The sequence below is a fragment of the Pseudoliparis swirei genome, chromosome 17 (genome assembly GCF_029220125.1).
Source record: "Pseudoliparis swirei isolate HS2019 ecotype Mariana Trench chromosome 17, NWPU_hadal_v1, whole genome shotgun sequence".
In the NCBI taxonomy this organism is placed as follows: Eukaryota; Metazoa; Chordata; class Actinopteri; order Perciformes; family Liparidae; genus Pseudoliparis; species Pseudoliparis swirei.
In genome coordinates, this window is record NC_079404.1 from 10,561,430 (window position 1) to 10,578,644 (window position 17,215).

The 17,215-nt window shown below is 42.3% G+C and overlaps 1 protein-coding gene across 1 annotated transcript in view; it reads left to right on the forward strand.

Moving 5' to 3' along the window:
• The first annotated feature begins 2,932 nt into the window (after positions 1–2,932).
• Positions 2,933–17,215, forward strand: part of pde10a (phosphodiesterase 10A) — a 31,094-nt gene continuing 16,811 nt past the window's right edge. Inside the window, exons 1-2 of the mRNA XM_056435448.1 lie at positions 2,933–3,272; positions 12,181–12,312. Of these exons, the coding sequence (XP_056291423.1) occupies positions 3,209–3,272; positions 12,181–12,312 (196 nt within the window). The 5' untranslated portion in view covers positions 2,933–3,208. The remainder of the gene's footprint in view (positions 3,273–12,180; positions 12,313–17,215) is intronic.

Consider the following 17,215-nt stretch of genomic DNA (forward strand, 5'->3'; position numbering starts at 1 on the left):
TACTGCATTTCTCTATAAGTTCTCCATGCATAATTGTCCTTCATAAGCTCATAACTGTCGAGTCATGTGTACTTTGCTGGGAATGTTTTGAAGCATTTGTTTTGGGTCTTAATTCCCTTGGGGCTACTTGGAGTGCAGAGAGGACTCAGAGGTAAACCCTGAGGGAGCTCACTGAGCTCTCTGAGCTTCTTCAGCAATCTCCTTTATTTATTCATTGTCATTAGTTTCATAATCCAGAGTAAAATATCAATAATGTTAATATAAAAGGGATGAAAAGGTATGTGAATTTAAAAGACAAAATCTAAAAGATGTGTATCTATAAAAGGTTTACAAGTTGCTGCATGTTAATGTTTATATTTCACCTGAATAGCTGTTTTTATTTGGCTTTCCCCTGAGCGTAACCTTCACTTAACCTCCCAACTTCCTGGGCATTTAAAAATCGTATTCTATATTATTCCAAACAAACATGATGCACGCTTCAATGCATTACTATTATACTTTAAATAATAAAAAGGCAGCATTGTACATGTGAAATAAATGAAAATGAACGGATGTGCTACTGTAAGATGCATCCCTCATTTTAAGGGCTTTTCTCATTGGGCTGAAATTGGAGAGAACCCATTATGTTATACCTCTGAATGGACCAGCTGCTCGAAAGCGTAGGAATGCCAGTGATTGATAGCAGGAAGACTGACACAACCTGTCACAGCCCCCCCCCCCCCCCCCTCTCTCTCTCTCTCTCCTGATATGATCGGTATATGCAGTGGCCATGAGGGAGTCTGGCACACTGTATGCTGTATCATGTGGCCGACTTAGAGCTGTTGATGTGCAGTGTGAGCACTGATAACACAAGCACTCATCTACAAAGGTTGCAGAGATACAGAGCTCATTTCATTAGAACTTGATGTGGGATCATCACTTAAACTATTCACACAGATTTGTATTTTCTACGGATTTAATCGGGAATCATACCTTGTTTTGATATGTCGTGATATTTATTTTTACATTTAAATGGTCTAAGGTCTTAATGTGCTCTAACTTGTGTGTCGTTTTGCAATGTATGGCACAAAGTGAGTTCCCTAGCAGGACTGCGTTGCTCTGATATTGTCTCTTTCCTACATGGATATTATTAGCGGAAATAGAGATTGGGGGTGATGTATTGCTGTACAGTTAACAGGAACTACGTGTGGCCTTAAATACGTCAGAGACAGCTAAAGAGGTACAGGAAATCCTCTGACTAACACTTGAATCTGAAAAGAAAAAGAAGAAAGAACTTGCATTGGGGTAATTATACCACAATCGTGCCATTTTCTATTCTTTACTTTGTATAATCCAAATCATTATTCAGCATTCTTATAATTTTATCTGTGTATTCATCTTATATTTCTTTTCCTCCAGATTGTCTTAAGTCTGTGCAGAATGTATCATCTGGTTGACCTCAATTTGAGTTTAATTAGGTTATTTTTATAGTTATCTTTATGGGATTGGATATTATTAGTATAGGATGATAACTGTAGTCAAAATATTTAGTTGCACTGCAGATGTGCAGTTGTTTTCAGTAAAGGTTTACACACTGCTCTCGCTAAAAGAACGGACCACATTGATGTATTTCATTGTGCCAATTCAAGGCAATTTTTACAATTGTAATTCATGTAAAGGGTTTTGAATACATTCCTTTAGTAAATACAAATATCTGCAGATATTTCAAGTCAGGAGCTGAAATATCAACAGTGACTCAGAAATAGGCCGAAAGACAAATCATATTTACTTGAGACAAAAGAACTTTATGGCAAACATGAAGATAGATAAGACACAAATTAGACCTTGATCATTATTTAGAGTCTACACTTTATGTCACGCTCTCTTACACACATTGTTTGTATTTTCTCTACATGCTTTCCTCATGCTGCACCACAATGAAAGTATTTTCACAAGTTTCATAAATGTATTCATAAACATTTATATATTTTCCAGAAAAATTACTTTTCGTCTGCTCTATAAGAGGGACTGCTCTAAATGGTTATTGGACACTATCCATGCATACAATTTGTCTTGGAAGTACCCAATAATCTACAGATTGATCCCTGTTTTTAAATTATCTCTATCTGTGGTGGAGGTCAGAGGTCAGGGACGGAATTCAGTGCCTTGCTAAAATGTATGGCACAAAACAGCAAGATACTTAAACACTGAGCGGGACCTTTTTCAATTATTGCATGTGAAAGTCGACGCTGCATTAATTTGTCCTGCCACGCTGTAAATGTGGAGGCTGACGTCTCCTCCTTGACCACTGAGCTGCGGCTCAGAAAACAGCGTGTCTCTGGAGAGCACCGGGGTTATATGGCTCGGCCCCTTTACGCAGACACGTTCAGGGACGGGAACAGCAGTTCAGCAGCGTCAAGTTAGCGCGAAATACCGGAAACGAGGTTGATGTACCCTTCAAAATAACCGTTAAGTGGGTCGAAAAGGATGAATGAATTAATGTAATCTTTAAGCATTAGTGTTTTTTCGGCGATGACACATTTATAAGTGCCCTGTCATGGTATTTGTGAATGTTTAGAGGAAGCCTAATAGCTTAAACCAGTGTATTTAAAGGCCAATTTAGCCATAGGCATTCAAACTGCACGGTTACAGGAACTCCCTGAAAATGATTGCCTGATCTACTTACATTCTTGACACATTCTCGTTCCGTGCATTACAGGACAGCCCTACACCCTCATCATGCAGTGATTTGGACATTTACTTTGAAAAATATAGCAGAAGCTGTGCTAGATAACTGTGGCTGACTTGACACTGGCGCGCTCCTGTCTTTGCCTCTCTCCCCGTGTGCGTGTGTGTGCGCGTGTGCGTGTATACGCGTGTGTTGCGCGCGCGTGTTTTTTTTTACTCCAGTCCCTCTGTGTCTATGCGTTGCAGTCTCCGCTCCCCCAGTCTGTTGCTGCACATCCACAGCGGAGCCACCACGCCGAGGAGGCGGGCCGACTGTAGCTACACCTCGGCCAGCGGTGCTGGGTCATAGCGCTGGTGGAGGGGGGGCAGCACACTGCTCTTCTTGCCCTTCCAAAACCGTGCACAGCCTGAAGCATTGAGGACACCATCAGACCGACGCGTACTGGAATAGTTTTGGTTTTTGCCGAGACGCACCAAGTTGCAGCTGCAGAGGCGCACTTTTCTCCGTGGCACCTCTCTCCTCCTGCGCTCACAATCCGACATGGAAGATGGTCCGTCTTCAACAAGCTGTTTCAGAAGATTAACGGACTGTTTCCTGGATGCAAGTATGTGTTTTTTCCGTTTTATTACGAAACACTGATAAAGTGTGAAACAAAAACCCAAACTGAAATTTACGTGGAGTATAACAAGCTTTGATTGTCAGGTTCTGGGTCAGAATATGTTGGTCGTGCAGGCGTTCGTTATTTGCCCATGTGTCTCTCCAACTTTATGAATGACAGATTGATAGCTGGTTTACATGGGTGGGGACTTCAGTTGCGGGGGACCAGACGGGACTGCAATACGGACAAAGTAGCGTGTGTCTCTTCAGTCCCTTTTCATAAAGTAAAGAGCGGGGTTATGAATCCCATCTTGGATATGAGATATGAGCTATGACAGGTCTCCTGCAGCGGTGCTGCAATAAGACATCAAAAAGAGAAGCGAAGTCTACAGCTTGGCCGGAGTGAGGATATACAGTGTAAATGCTGTTTAGCCCAGGAATATATGAGTTCAATGCAATGATTCAGGAATCATGTTCTGACAGAAATTACTATATTTTTTACAACTATATTTAAAAAAAATTTATTTTATTCATTGCAATACTACGAGTTGTATATTCATACAGCATTCAATATATATATATGCTACTTTTTTGTCCGATTTAAATTCATTATGAGTTTTGCTTCAGCTGTTCTGCTTTTTTTGTTTGTTGTTATTTTCGTATTGTCCGAAATTTAACATTATTCCAATAAAATAAAATAAATAGTTTATTGGGAAATTGCTGCCAGAATAAGAAATAATATGCAAAAAGTTTAGTCAATGTGTTTTTTAAATTTTCAGTAAATATTGGCCTCTAATAATAAATTTCCTACTCAGTGGTCAATTTTCTTTTACTGTTGGAACTTCTACTTTGGGAGGTATTGTAATTTATAATTTCTGTGATTGTAACTTCCTCTGTGTGTGTGCCACATGAATAGCACTGCTCGTGGTTCCATCTGTATAAGTGGCACCCTCGGGTGACCTTTAGTGGCAACCCTGTAATAACCAGTTAGCCGTTTGGGTCATGGGATACTGAGTGATGCCAAAATACACACATAGCAGTCAACTGCAGTCATGGAATGTATTATTGATGTACAGTTTGTAGGAATCCCGCCCTCATAGTGACCAACAAAGGACAAAAATGTAAGAATACACAAAGCTTCCACACTTTTTGAATGAACTAAACAGCTATAGCTGCAGCTGACTAAATATCCAAATTGAAAATGTCTCTTCTGTGGGAATAAAAATGGTTTATCTTATTCTATGTTCAATTGTCTGGTACTATTTTCTAACACTATAATGTTCCCGATACATTGACCAGAGGAAAAGTTAATCATTTACCACCTGCTTCCAGTTTTATTGTAATGTTCATGATGTGAGTGTCACAGCTCACATGTATGCTGTAATGGTATAGCATACAGCTGTCAATTAATCTAGATTAAATGTAGGATTAATTAGACACACTCTTTGCCTTCTCATTGCACGTTTCCTTGTGATTGGTTTGGGATCAGGGAATTAGTTGATTATTTTTCACCATCACAAAAACACATGAGCACATATATTGTTTATCCCTCATCGTTTGTCCTTTCTGAAATGGGACTGCAGACAACGTGTTGGCTCATTCACGTCTGGCTGCTCATGTGATCCTCAGCATTGACTTGGTCTTGGGATATTATTAATAGCTGTTTGTAGCCTCACGTTGCGGTAAAATAAACACAGACGTGCATGTTTCTCTGCATTGTTTGTGGATAATGTGCTGAGATTCAGAGGTCAAACAGGGTCAGCACTAATGTGATCTCTCAGGCATTTTCAAACCCAATTGGTTGTCAACGAATTGCTTAACTTCGTGAAGAAGGCTTTATTGTCAGACAAGAAGTGCTCACGCTCGACATTTCCTGCTCCACCGCGTGTCTCCTCTCACACGGAGGACTCCACTCAGCATAGCCACTGAATATATAAATACATATAGTCCTTGATGTGAATAAATATGATCATGAATGCATGATTGAAATTTAAATGGCTAAATAATTCCAGACCAGACTGAGCACATGCCAAATAATCTCTTTGTGATTTGTCATCAGTGTTTAAACTCTCAGGGAATTCAAGCCAAAGAAAATGAGCGTGTAATGCAGTTTGAACCCTTTTTTAATGTCAAGATGTGTGCGGGACTGGATCAGTGCCAGGGCACAGTGCACGAGCTGATCATGGAGACGGATGACATTCTCCTCAAGGCGTCCATTGACCCCTCGTCAGCTTGCCTTGGGTCGGTATCTGAGGGGATGGGAAAAGGCCACATACGTGTAGATTTCTTTACAACTTGTCCTTGTGTCAAGGCTCATAAAAGAACGGGGCGCTGGAGAGGACGCACAGATCTGTGGTTCTCATTACCGGGTCCCCATTGGCCCCTCTGCAGAGCGGCTGCAGAGTTCAGCATCAGTCCAGATGTTCAGCGGGGAACATGACCCCTGGTCACTGATGTGGCTCAGGGGGTGGGGGGGCAGAGGCAGCGCAACATCAAACCACCAGTTTGAGTGAGATGTAAACTCCAAGGCAGCAACTGCAGCTTTAGTGTTGAGGCCCGCTGTCGTCGGCTGCGTGATCTACCGCCTCTGGCTGTCTTTCAGGGAATGCACAAGGAACTTTTGAGTGAATAATGTGAGTTGAAGGTGAAGGTCGGCCCGCGATGTGTCTGTAACTGCAGCTGGAGTGTTGCTGCTTCCCTTGTGACCACACTATTAGGCTGTGGATCAAGGGACATACCTTATCTACATCTCAGTTTGCCATTTATAGCCCTTACCCTTTACATCTAATGACCTGGACCATGGAGGTGGAAATAATGCGAATTACATTTCCATGGAAATCTCCACCTCTCTGTCTCTCTTGAGTGTTAGGAGTGCATGTTTGTGCAGCGGTGTTTGTTTTCACCATGTGGGGGGGCGTGTCTCTGGAAGTGATCGGACTGCAGTTAAAGTTCAGGGGGAAACAACATTTTCCTAATTTGACACCTTTACAATGGCTGACTCTTGATTGAGCTGCACTAGTCACTTCACCCGTGGCTACTGTGGAATGTGTGTGTGTGTGTGTTCACCTGCATTTGCACACACACACACACACACACACAGGTTCACCGGCACAGGCTCCATGAATAAATGAGTATAGCAGTGGGAGAGGAGTCAAAGCGTTTTCATCTTCAGTCTTTTTCCCTCTTTGCCGCTCACTGACTGTGTGCGTTGGACGCTGTGCTCTCGCCCGCCCAGAGATAAGATAAGAACCACATGCTCTTCCCACCTCCTGGCAAGGGAGTCCCAGGCGGACCTGCTGACGCACGCACTCACCCCTCCCCCACCCCTACCTCCCCTTTCCTGCCTCAGCCTCATGTCAGAAAAGTGAAAAGTAGTACCTTGGCAGCTTGCCCTTGACTCTGCCAGAAGGAGTGCGCTGCAAGAGAAGTGGTCTTTTCCCTTTTTCTCTCATGTGCGTTTTGCATCGATGTTGCAGAGGAGTAACGTCTCGCTCACTGAACATAAGCACCGTCGGGGTCGACCTCCGCTGTTGACATTGTCGCCCGACATCGATTGACAGGAGCGCTGAAGACACACGTTCACTTCTACTCAGACACTGTCCCACAGAGGGCCAACTGCTTCATGGGAAATAGAGATGAGTGATGGAGATCGGCTGTAGCTGGCCGTTGTTTTTAGGAGCTCTTATAATGTTCCTTTATCTGCATATGTGAGTTTATTGTTTTAATTAAACAAGCAGTCCCTCCAGAAATTAAAACTTTAACATTGCACTTTTGTGCAAATACATTTTCGCAAATATATCCATTTATATCCCTTTTCTACATAAAGTAGTGGTAACCTAAATAACTCAGGTCAAGATAAGTTACACGTCATTCTCAACTACAGTAATCATTTTCCTTTCAATTGCCTCAATGTCCTGTGAGCGTAGAAGTGTTATTCAACAGCTTTCCCCCCCAATATTGCATCCAACAACCTTCACCTAACATTTCTGACCTTAAAGTGAACCTTGATTTTGTGTCTTGCAATGCCGTATGACGTGTCTCACATGAAGACTTCGAGGCGATTGCCTGCATGCATTTTGAGTTTGAATGGAGTGTGTTTTACGAGTGGAGCCTTAACGCTTAATGGTGTCTAGACCTGCAGTGAGCCAATTGTGGGTTGTAGTCATTCAATCACACAAGACAGCAGTGGACATACCTGGCGGAGATCTGCACTCTCTGCAGCGTTCTAGTTTGGAAAGAGTTTGGTCCGACTGTAGACAAAAAATGTTGATCATCCATCATTATAACTTCAGCCGGTAAAGGCGTCCAGCGCATCCCCCATCTCCGTTTGTCAGCTCTCACATGAAGACCGAAGTGTTGTGGAGGCGTAAATCAAACGTAATGTTAAGTCGACGGACTAGTGGATACATGAAGTGGTGCCTTTCTTCACTGGGGTTTATTTTCCTTTTCATTCAGGAGCTTCCTATAAAGAGATGTAGCGTCAAAAACACTCTGGCTTGTTTCCCTCTCTTGTGTCATTGATAAATGTTCACCTGTTCTTTTGAGGACTTTTTGTGACTCAAATGAGATTCCACCATAACTGACTCAGGTTTTAAAGCTGATGTTCATCTCAATACCTTAAAGGTTCCTATACTAATAAAGCATGAACTAATATTTATTGAAAGCACATAGACTGTACTCGATGCCTGAAGTTCCACATAGATACCACAATCTGGTGCCACACACAATAAAGGTGCCCAGCCCAGGCTGTATACACATTCGCCGTCAAACAGGAGCATGTGGATACTGAAACTTGGACGTGAGAGCCCAGAGACCCAGGCACACTGAGACTGGTTTAGCCTTCTCTTCCCGGTCCCAGGGTGTGGTGTGCTGCATTTTAGATAAGTGTTATGCAACAAGACCACACTGAACATGAACTCAGGTTTAAGTTTTTACACTGGAAGTCCAAGTCGGAGTCAGGCACCAACATCTCTGCTAACTGGGCTGCTCAGAAACATGCTGCACAACGAGCTGCTTCCCATCTATATTTTTGTCTGAATGAGCGCCTTCATTGAGACTCAAACTCATTTAGGTGGGAAGTACGGAAGCACTGTATTTAAGTACATGCTAGATATCTGCCCCACTACATTTCAGAGGGAAATAGTATACTTGTTTCTCTACTGCATTTATCTGACAGCAAATACAGACTGTATATAAAAATAAGAATAACTTGAGAATTTCTTTTATTTGTAAAAGACTAAACCAGTGGTTCCCATCCGTTTTGGCGTATGATAGATGAGATCATTAACATAACCGCTCAAGGCCAAATATTTCACAAAAAAAGATTTGCGAAAATTCCATACTACGAATACAAAAGATTGTGCCCCACCTTATCAAAAATCTGGCAACCACAGAGATGTATCTTGTGACCATCTCCATGTTGTAATCATGGGACTTGGAATGGAATGATGAGGATTTGGACATATTTTGTTTGTTCATTTTGATTTGACAGGTCAGACATTGTGTTATTTTGTCTTGAGGATGCCGTTGTCTTCAGTAGAGTTGGCCCCAGCGGGAAGGACATTTTACTGAGGTAAAAGAAGAAGAAGAAAAAAACTCTGGCCAAACCAGTCACCAAGAGTTTGCTTCCACCACAACCGTCTCTCCCTCCTGATTGAGAGAGCACATGTGATCCCCAGTGGGGTAAACCATTCTGGACCACAGCCTGTGGGACATAGCTGGCTGCACCTTTGCTTCGCCGTCGCACTCACAGGCCCAGGACACTGACGCATATCCCACAGCTCTGAGTGTCACTGCGGTCACATTAAGTTGAGCTGCGGCTCCACAGTCTGAAGAAGGAACCAGAAGGAAAGTCTGTAAGGTCGACTGAAAGTATCAAGAATCTTCAGGAAAAAAGTGCCATCATTTCATCAGCGCTCTTGCATTTGCTTGAGAGGAAGTCGACCCCTTGAAGGTTTTCCTGTCATGTGCACGGGCTTCCGTTAATGCATCATGATATTGCATTACATTGCCCCTCCATAACATAGTTTAATAGAATATGTTTGGCGATAGTTAATATTTTTCTTAATGTCAAGTACAGTGAAAAGATCAAAACCAACCATCGATTTTGCTTCCTGAAATAATCATTAGAGCACAACAATGTTAAAACTATTTACTCCTGTTTGAATATGTTTGATTGATACTACAATGCCCACATGTTTTAATAGAACCACGTCCACTGTTTTTAGATTGAGTCTTCAGTAGGTACAAATGGGCTTGGAGGGGACAGTCAGAAAGTACTGGAACTGACTAAAACATTATTGGCTTTAGTCATTTTACAGAATGTTGACGATAACAAAAATAATAAAAATGGCCAGCCTTATCCTTTATACGCCTTGTACTGGTTAGTTTTGACCTATTTCTGAGATGGTAGTAAAAACTGAAATGTGGTCACACTTTCAATCCATTTTCAAAAGTGCATCAGCCAAAGCCAAAGTTAAGGGTTGCGTTCGGGGTCAGAAATGAATAGCGGCTGCTCTAGAGGGCCATTGCTCATTCTTTCGTGCAAGCTGGTAATTTTAAGCACAGGGATGTACCCAGGACACCATTATAGCAACCATATACAGGACTGTCTCAGAAAATTAGAATATTGTGATAAAGTTCTTTATTTTCTGTAATGCAATTAAAAAAACAAAAATGTCATGCATTCTGGATTCATTACAAATCAACTGAAATATTGCAAGCCTTTTATTCTTTTAATATTGCTGATTATGGCTTACAGCTTAAGAAAACTCTAAAATCCTATCTCATAAAATTGTAATATTTCCTCAGACCAAGTTAAAAAAAAGATTTATAACAGCTGAGTGTTTGTCAAGGCTCAGGAAACCCTTGCAGGTGTTTCGAGTTAATTAGACAATTCAAGTGATTTGTTTAATACCCTACTAGTATACTTTTTCATGATATTCTAATATTTAGAGATAGGATATTTGAGTTTTCTTAAGCTGTAAGCCATAATCAGCAATAAATCAGAATAAAAGGCTTGCAATATTTCAGTTGATTTGTAATGAATCCAGAATGCATGACATTTTTGTTTTTTTAATTGCATTACAGAAAATAAAGAACTTCATCACAATATTCTAATTTTCTGAGACAGTCCTGTATATGCACACAGTCAAATTCTAAGCACTGCCATTTGTTTTTGCCCCATAGAAATAGGACATTTTACTTTTTCTGTTCATGTGCACACATATGATAGCTAAATAATTTTCGACACAAAACCTGTCTTCATAAATTGATACAGCCTCCTTGTGTTTTATTTTTCATATTTTATAATGTCACTAATCACAGTAGGCTACCTTGTTTCAAATAGAACAAAGTCGTGAGGGTATTTTGCAGCGCTTCCATTTTACTCCTCTCTGTGTGTCTTTCAGTTCCTTGCAGCTCCACCCACCCCCCCTTAAGTTTCTCTGATTTATTAAGCCATATTCTGCCGATGTGCGTCAGAGCTGGCCAGGAGTCTCGTGAGGCGTTCCGTTCCTGAAGATCTGTGTCTCGTGTCTGGACAGCGTCAGACCGCAGCGTCCTCCACCCCTCAAACTTACCCCCACCTCTGTTTGCCTTATTTGCCTGCAACCGCAAGCCTGCTCGACCTACACACACATATATACACACACACACACACACACACACACAAACACACATACATATTTACACACACACACTGACCAGATGATGCATCGTAGCTGAAGATCAAATTATGTGTTCAAGGCGAATAGGTCGTAGGTGGATGCTCAGAATGTTTACTAGAATAAAAATACAATGAATTGCTTTTCCTTAAGTGCAAGTTTAAAAAAACATTCTAAATACATACAAGAGTTACCTGCAGCTGAAGTGGATGCTTCTATCTCCTGCATCTGGTTTTATTTTGTCATGTGGCACAACAGTCAGGTCTGTGCCACACAGTCTGCAGCCATTAATTACCCTGATATCATACTGGATTTTAGACAAACACACTCCACTGAGGAATATGTCCATGCTGTGTGTATGTTGTAGGTTGTGTGACTGCAGAACACCTGCCGTCCAGCTGTGTGTCCTCCTGTGCTTCACACTTGAAGGGGGGCTCCACAGATACTGCTGATAACCAGACATTTTGTGGGGGGAAAAACAAAAAACGATCTGTGATGTCTGAACCACGGCCTTATCTGCTAACAGATATAATTACTGTGTGCCATACCTTAAAATGTAAATGTATTCAGTTGCATTTCATGCCAGCATTGAGTTTGCAGTCTCATGGTGTGATGATGTCTCACGGCTGACTTTAGAGTCTTTGTTTTAGAAGCACCCCCCATTTGTACGAGTGACCTAAACATGATGGTTTGCCAGTGCATCACGACGGCCTCTCAGATGCCAGCGGCTGTATTAAAAACAACTTTCCCTCAACGATGGTCTGGCAAATGGCTTTTTTGACAACAAATACAGTAAACAGCAGCACTTAGCGAGCTCTCAAGAACCTAATTGCCTATTAAGCACAATCGAGTCCTCCTTTATCCAGCTGCCTCTGTTGGGGGCTTCTATCCCTGGAGACACAGATTTACAGTAAACATAATCGAACTAGCCCGGCCATCCGACAGCTTTAGCTGGAACATACGCGCTGCTGCGAGAAAAGTATGACCTTCGGCTGTTTCTAGTCTGTGCCTTTTGTTTGGGCGAATGTCTGGAACACTGTGGGCCTTTGGCAGCATGTCATATGACGTTTCCATCCTCTTATATCTTGTGTTTCTCTCGTCCACGCTTCTCTAGCATTTTTCATTATTTTGTGCAAAGTCTCCCAGAATATATAAATATATATATATTGTAATGTTTTACACGTTGATTAGTCATGAATAAAACTGTGTTGTGTTTGAGCTAAAATACGTTTCTATTCCTGTGATTTTCAGGCTTGACAGATGAGAAAGTGAAGGCCTACCTTTCGCTTCACCCGCAGATGCTGGATGACTTTGTGTTGGAGAGCGTGAGTGCAGAGACGTTGGACAGATGGCTGAAGAGGAAGACCAGCAGCAGGCCTGCAGGTATACACACATACACACACACACACACACACACACACACACACACAGAGGGGACAAACATGGAAACACACACATGCTGCGGCTCTCTGGATCACTGTGACATAATGATTGGATCAGCGGATTCCAGGATATCGACGAAGAGTTGTCATTTCAGGGATATTTTGCTTGGGTTAAATGCATTTACTTTTTAGCTCCATAATCTGATGAGTTCCCGTCTCGTCAACCACAAAGACAGGATGCAGCCACGTCAGTCGTTTGCTTTTATTGCGCTGAAAATCGAAAACCTTTTTTTCTTCAAGACCCAGGAATAACCTGCGTGTGCCTCTGCGGGTTGTATTTATCATCGCGGCCATATGCAGTACAAACCACTCATCTTCACATGTGTGTCCTTTAATCATCAGTGTGTGTGATAGACAGAAGAAAGGCAAAGGGAACGAGCCTGTCGGGTGTTTACGGGTCATTAGATGTGTTTGAGCGGGCCGAGTTAAGTCTGTTCTGTACGCTACACACACACACACACACACACACACACACACAGTGGACTGTTTCTCAGACCATCTGCATCCATCAAGGGCCCACAGGGCTGGCACTCTGCCCAGTCGAGCTGCTGACGTCAGAGGCGACCTCCAGAGACATGCAGCCGGCTGAAGGGGGCCCAGGGGAGGGGAAGGGATGATGGTGGTGAGGAGGGGGCGGGGGAGGGTTGCGCTGGCTCAGGGTGTGTGTGTGTTGAAGTGGAGTGGGAAGCTGGCGGACGACAGATTTTGTCACATTTCGGAGCTGTTGTTTTATATGATGTGTACAAACAGTTGCTTTTATTGCTGCCATGCAGAGACAGAGATTTCTCAAGTCGGAGCCTGCATTTGAAACAGTTTCCTGTATACTGTGTGTGTGTTCCTGTATACTGCATGTGTGTGTGTGTGTGTGTTTTCAGGTTGACAAGTACAAAATGGAGGCCCTCATGTTAATCATTCTTTACGGCGCCAACTAGGAACTCATTTCACCCATAGAGTAGGTCAGAGCAGGTGACGCCCATGTGAAAGAAAAACGCGGATTCACGAAACCTCACCGCAGCGCAGACATGCAAAAGACCATCGGCTTATACCTCTGTGTTTTTTTTGCCATTTTCAGTTATGATATGAGTCAGCTTTAAATTGCTCTTCAATCAAAAAATGTTAAAAAGCACATGAACGGTTACATTTACAAATAACTCATACTTAAAAAGACAGCACTTGTGGAGTAAACAATATTTGTATCCGTGGTGAAGGGCTGCTGAGTTGGTCTTAACCAAGTTGTTTGATTACTTAACAGAATGCAGTAACGATACTCAGCCACTAGCTCCGTGCAGTTGGGCTCTTGAGCTACACCAGAAGGGACCCCACTCTGAGTGAATCTCATTATGTTGCATGTCTTTCTCTTGGTGGATCTTAACCTCACATTAGTAATATCACTCCACAAGTCCACTTCCTCAGTTGGTGGACACTCGGGCACCGCTCTGGAGCCTTTCAGTGTCAACAGGCCTTGTTTAATTTCTGGTTCGTCCCACTGGCTAAACGATCGTTATGTTGATATTATGGCTGATAGATTTATTTGACACATTTCCCTGCTTGTTTTAATCAAGCTGGACCTCTCCTCTGTATGTATATGTGCTGATAAAAGTTGATAAAGATGGATTTTAAAGTCAATTGTTCGCAGTGACCCTTTTTAGAGATCCGATTGATCTTATCGTCGTTATGTGTGCAGCAGCAGCAGCAGCAGGACCTGTCATCATGTGATCGTCACTGAGATAGCCACAGCTTCCTGGAAGCAGTCCCTGCAGCCTGTCCCGTTCTCACTTATCATGTGATGGGCTACATTGGATAACATAAATCAGTTTGTTTGTATGCATAGACCCGAGTGTATGTAGTGTGTGTTTGTCCAAAGGCTGTGTTACTACCATGAGTACTACCATGAGTACAAGTAATCCCATAAGTACTACCATGAGTTATACCATAAGTAATACCATGAGTACTACCATCTCTACCATGAGTAATACCATAAGTAATACCATGAGTACTACCATCTCTACCATGAGTAATACCATAAGTAATACCATGAGTACTACGATGAGTTATACCTTATGTAATACCATGAGTACCACAATGAGTACTACCATGCGTACAAGTAATACCATAAGTACTACCATGAGTTATACCATAAGTAATACCATGAGTACTACCATCTCAACCATGAGTACTACCATAAGTAATACCATGAGTACTATGATGAGTTATACCATATTTAATACCATGAGTACCACAATGAGTACTACCATGCGTACTACCATGCGTATTACCATGAGTAATACCATGACTAAGTGTCATTCAAGTGCCACTGAAGCGCTAATCTGTTTTTATTCAAGGTATAGTCGGAAAAAATATTTTTTTTTAGTTTCCGGTGGAAGATGTAGAGACTTTCTGCTGTCCTGGTGTCAGTGGGGAGCTCGTTCCACCACTGAGGAGCCAGGACAGAAAACAGTCTGAATTTTGTCGAGTGATTAGCTCGCAGTGACGGAGTCACAAATCCCCACTGATGTCATTTGACATTACACCTCTCTTGACCAATGTCCCACTGGCAATGTTTACTTTACGCCACAAGCTGTTATTGTGTAATTAATAATTCCCAAACCGTGTGCTGATCCCATCTAGAGGTCCCTCGCTACTCACTAGCACGCACACACACACACACACATGCACACACAGTGAACATCTCCTGTATCTGTTCGTCAGACTGGGCCAGGCTTTTCAGCTCTGAATAGTCTGCTCATGCAAAGCTGTGAATGAAGGCTGGATGAAGTGCGTTAAAGTTTGAAATTGTTGGTATAATTCAAACGATGCACACACCTACATTCTTTCCTTCCATCCTTTGTGGATGTACAGTGTTTATATGTTGTGTTTAATGTACTCATCATATATCTCCTCATTACCTACATTTGTGAATGAGGAGGTTTAGTTCAGAAGCCCTATACAAATATTTCAATGTTTTAAATAATATGAAACAGGGAAAGTAGAACATAATCACATTTGATAGGCTGCAAACAGACTAAATCTGTCATGTTTGGATTAATAAATACCGTAAGTGATGAATCAGCACCAATCTGAACATCAATCACAAGATGAATACCCCTGACATGACGGTCCCCGTCTCATTGTGAATAGAGAACGTTGTTCAGCAGCTGATGCCGTTTCTCAGATGTGTTTGGACGGCAGTCGCATGCAGACAAATATGTGCTTGTGTAGCAGAACCTCACAACCCCTCCTCTGTGATAAGAGCTGTCTCACCTGCAGGGCTTTACATCAGGAGGGAGGAAGGGGCCTTCGGCACAGCCCTCAGTTTAAAACACATTCTCCATAATGTTTCGCCAGACGTATCTTTCTAAAAGTTGTTGATAATTGTTGACACTTTTACAACAACTACCTGTTTTCTGAATTCTCATTGAGATCTCTGTTTAAAGAGTGACCTGAGTGCAGATGAGCATAACAAGTGGAGGACTAAGCAGAGGGACTGGAAGGCCTCAGCCGGGCTGCTGATGTGTTCTGGGTGCTTTTCCAAATAGTTTCTCACCATGTCTCATCAAACAAGAGACCTTTGTGCTTATGTGAACTGAGGGACACACTTTCAGAGTTCAAGGTGCTACATTTGATATTCGGAGCATTAATATAGCAGCAAAACACAAATTTGCTCTAGATATAATAATGTCCACCTGAGCAGAGAATGAAGTTGCATGTTAGTGCACGTGAGTGTGCCCCGCTGGCTAGCTCACGGCCACCGTTCTGCTGTTGGGAGTCAATTGAAATGCTCCCAATCTCGTATTTAGCACCTTTTAAGTCAGGCGTCTTTTTTCTTTCACTGTGGTTTCCAAAAATACTCAGAGAGACCTTTTTTTTTTACGACTGCACGATTACGCCACAAATGATAATGAATCAGATTAATCATTAACTGTCCAACTTTCAGTATTTATTTCTATCTACACGTCTACTACTGATACATGTCAGCTTAAACACGCACATCCTAGTGTTGCACGCCTGTCCAACATTTAGACATTTCCGGTTCAGAAACCGTTTCAATGGAGTGATAAAGTTACAAGACAACGTCTGTTCAGCCTCCGCTGCTTTCAGGAGAGTCGTGTTTAGTGTTCACTGCTAACTGAGCTGGCAGTATATTTTCTAGGAACATGTCGGCTCTGTCCTCCTGTGTTTACTAAAAGCAACAGTAGATTCCTGAAAATATGGGATGGCATTAGAACAGGCTGCTGGTCTGTGTCCCTGTGCTCGTGGCTGACCACATCGTATGGTGATAAACCACACAGACATGCACACACACACACACCTGTACATATACATTGCCTCTCGGCCCCAGGGGAAGCTGTGTTATAAGGTTTAAGTCTCCTGACACACACCTGATGAAACTAAGATGTTATTGTTGCAAAACTGGACAGACAATACTGTCCATTTTAGGTATTTGGAGTTTATTGTACAGTCCACACACATTCTTTCAACCAGAGTATAGCCAAACATACAATACAGTGTATTCCAGCAATTTTCTGGTTTCTAGGAAACCAGGAGAGTCATGCTGGACCTGCACCTGCTAAGTGCGTGCAAGGCCCTGCATGCTTATACTTTAACAAAACGGCTGGAACTGGTCGAACCAGGCAACTGGTTCAACAGTTTTAAATTTGCTTTTGTATTTCTGTGATTCCTAGGCACAGGAAGATTCTGCATCTTACCTAACAGAGCATATAGCCTACAAGTGCAAACGCTTCCTATTACCTTTGGGCTCCTTAGACCTCTTTAATGTGCGTACACATTGCTCAGTGCTCACCCTGTGGTTCCACTACGACCGCGACACATGAAAAGCCTTCAGA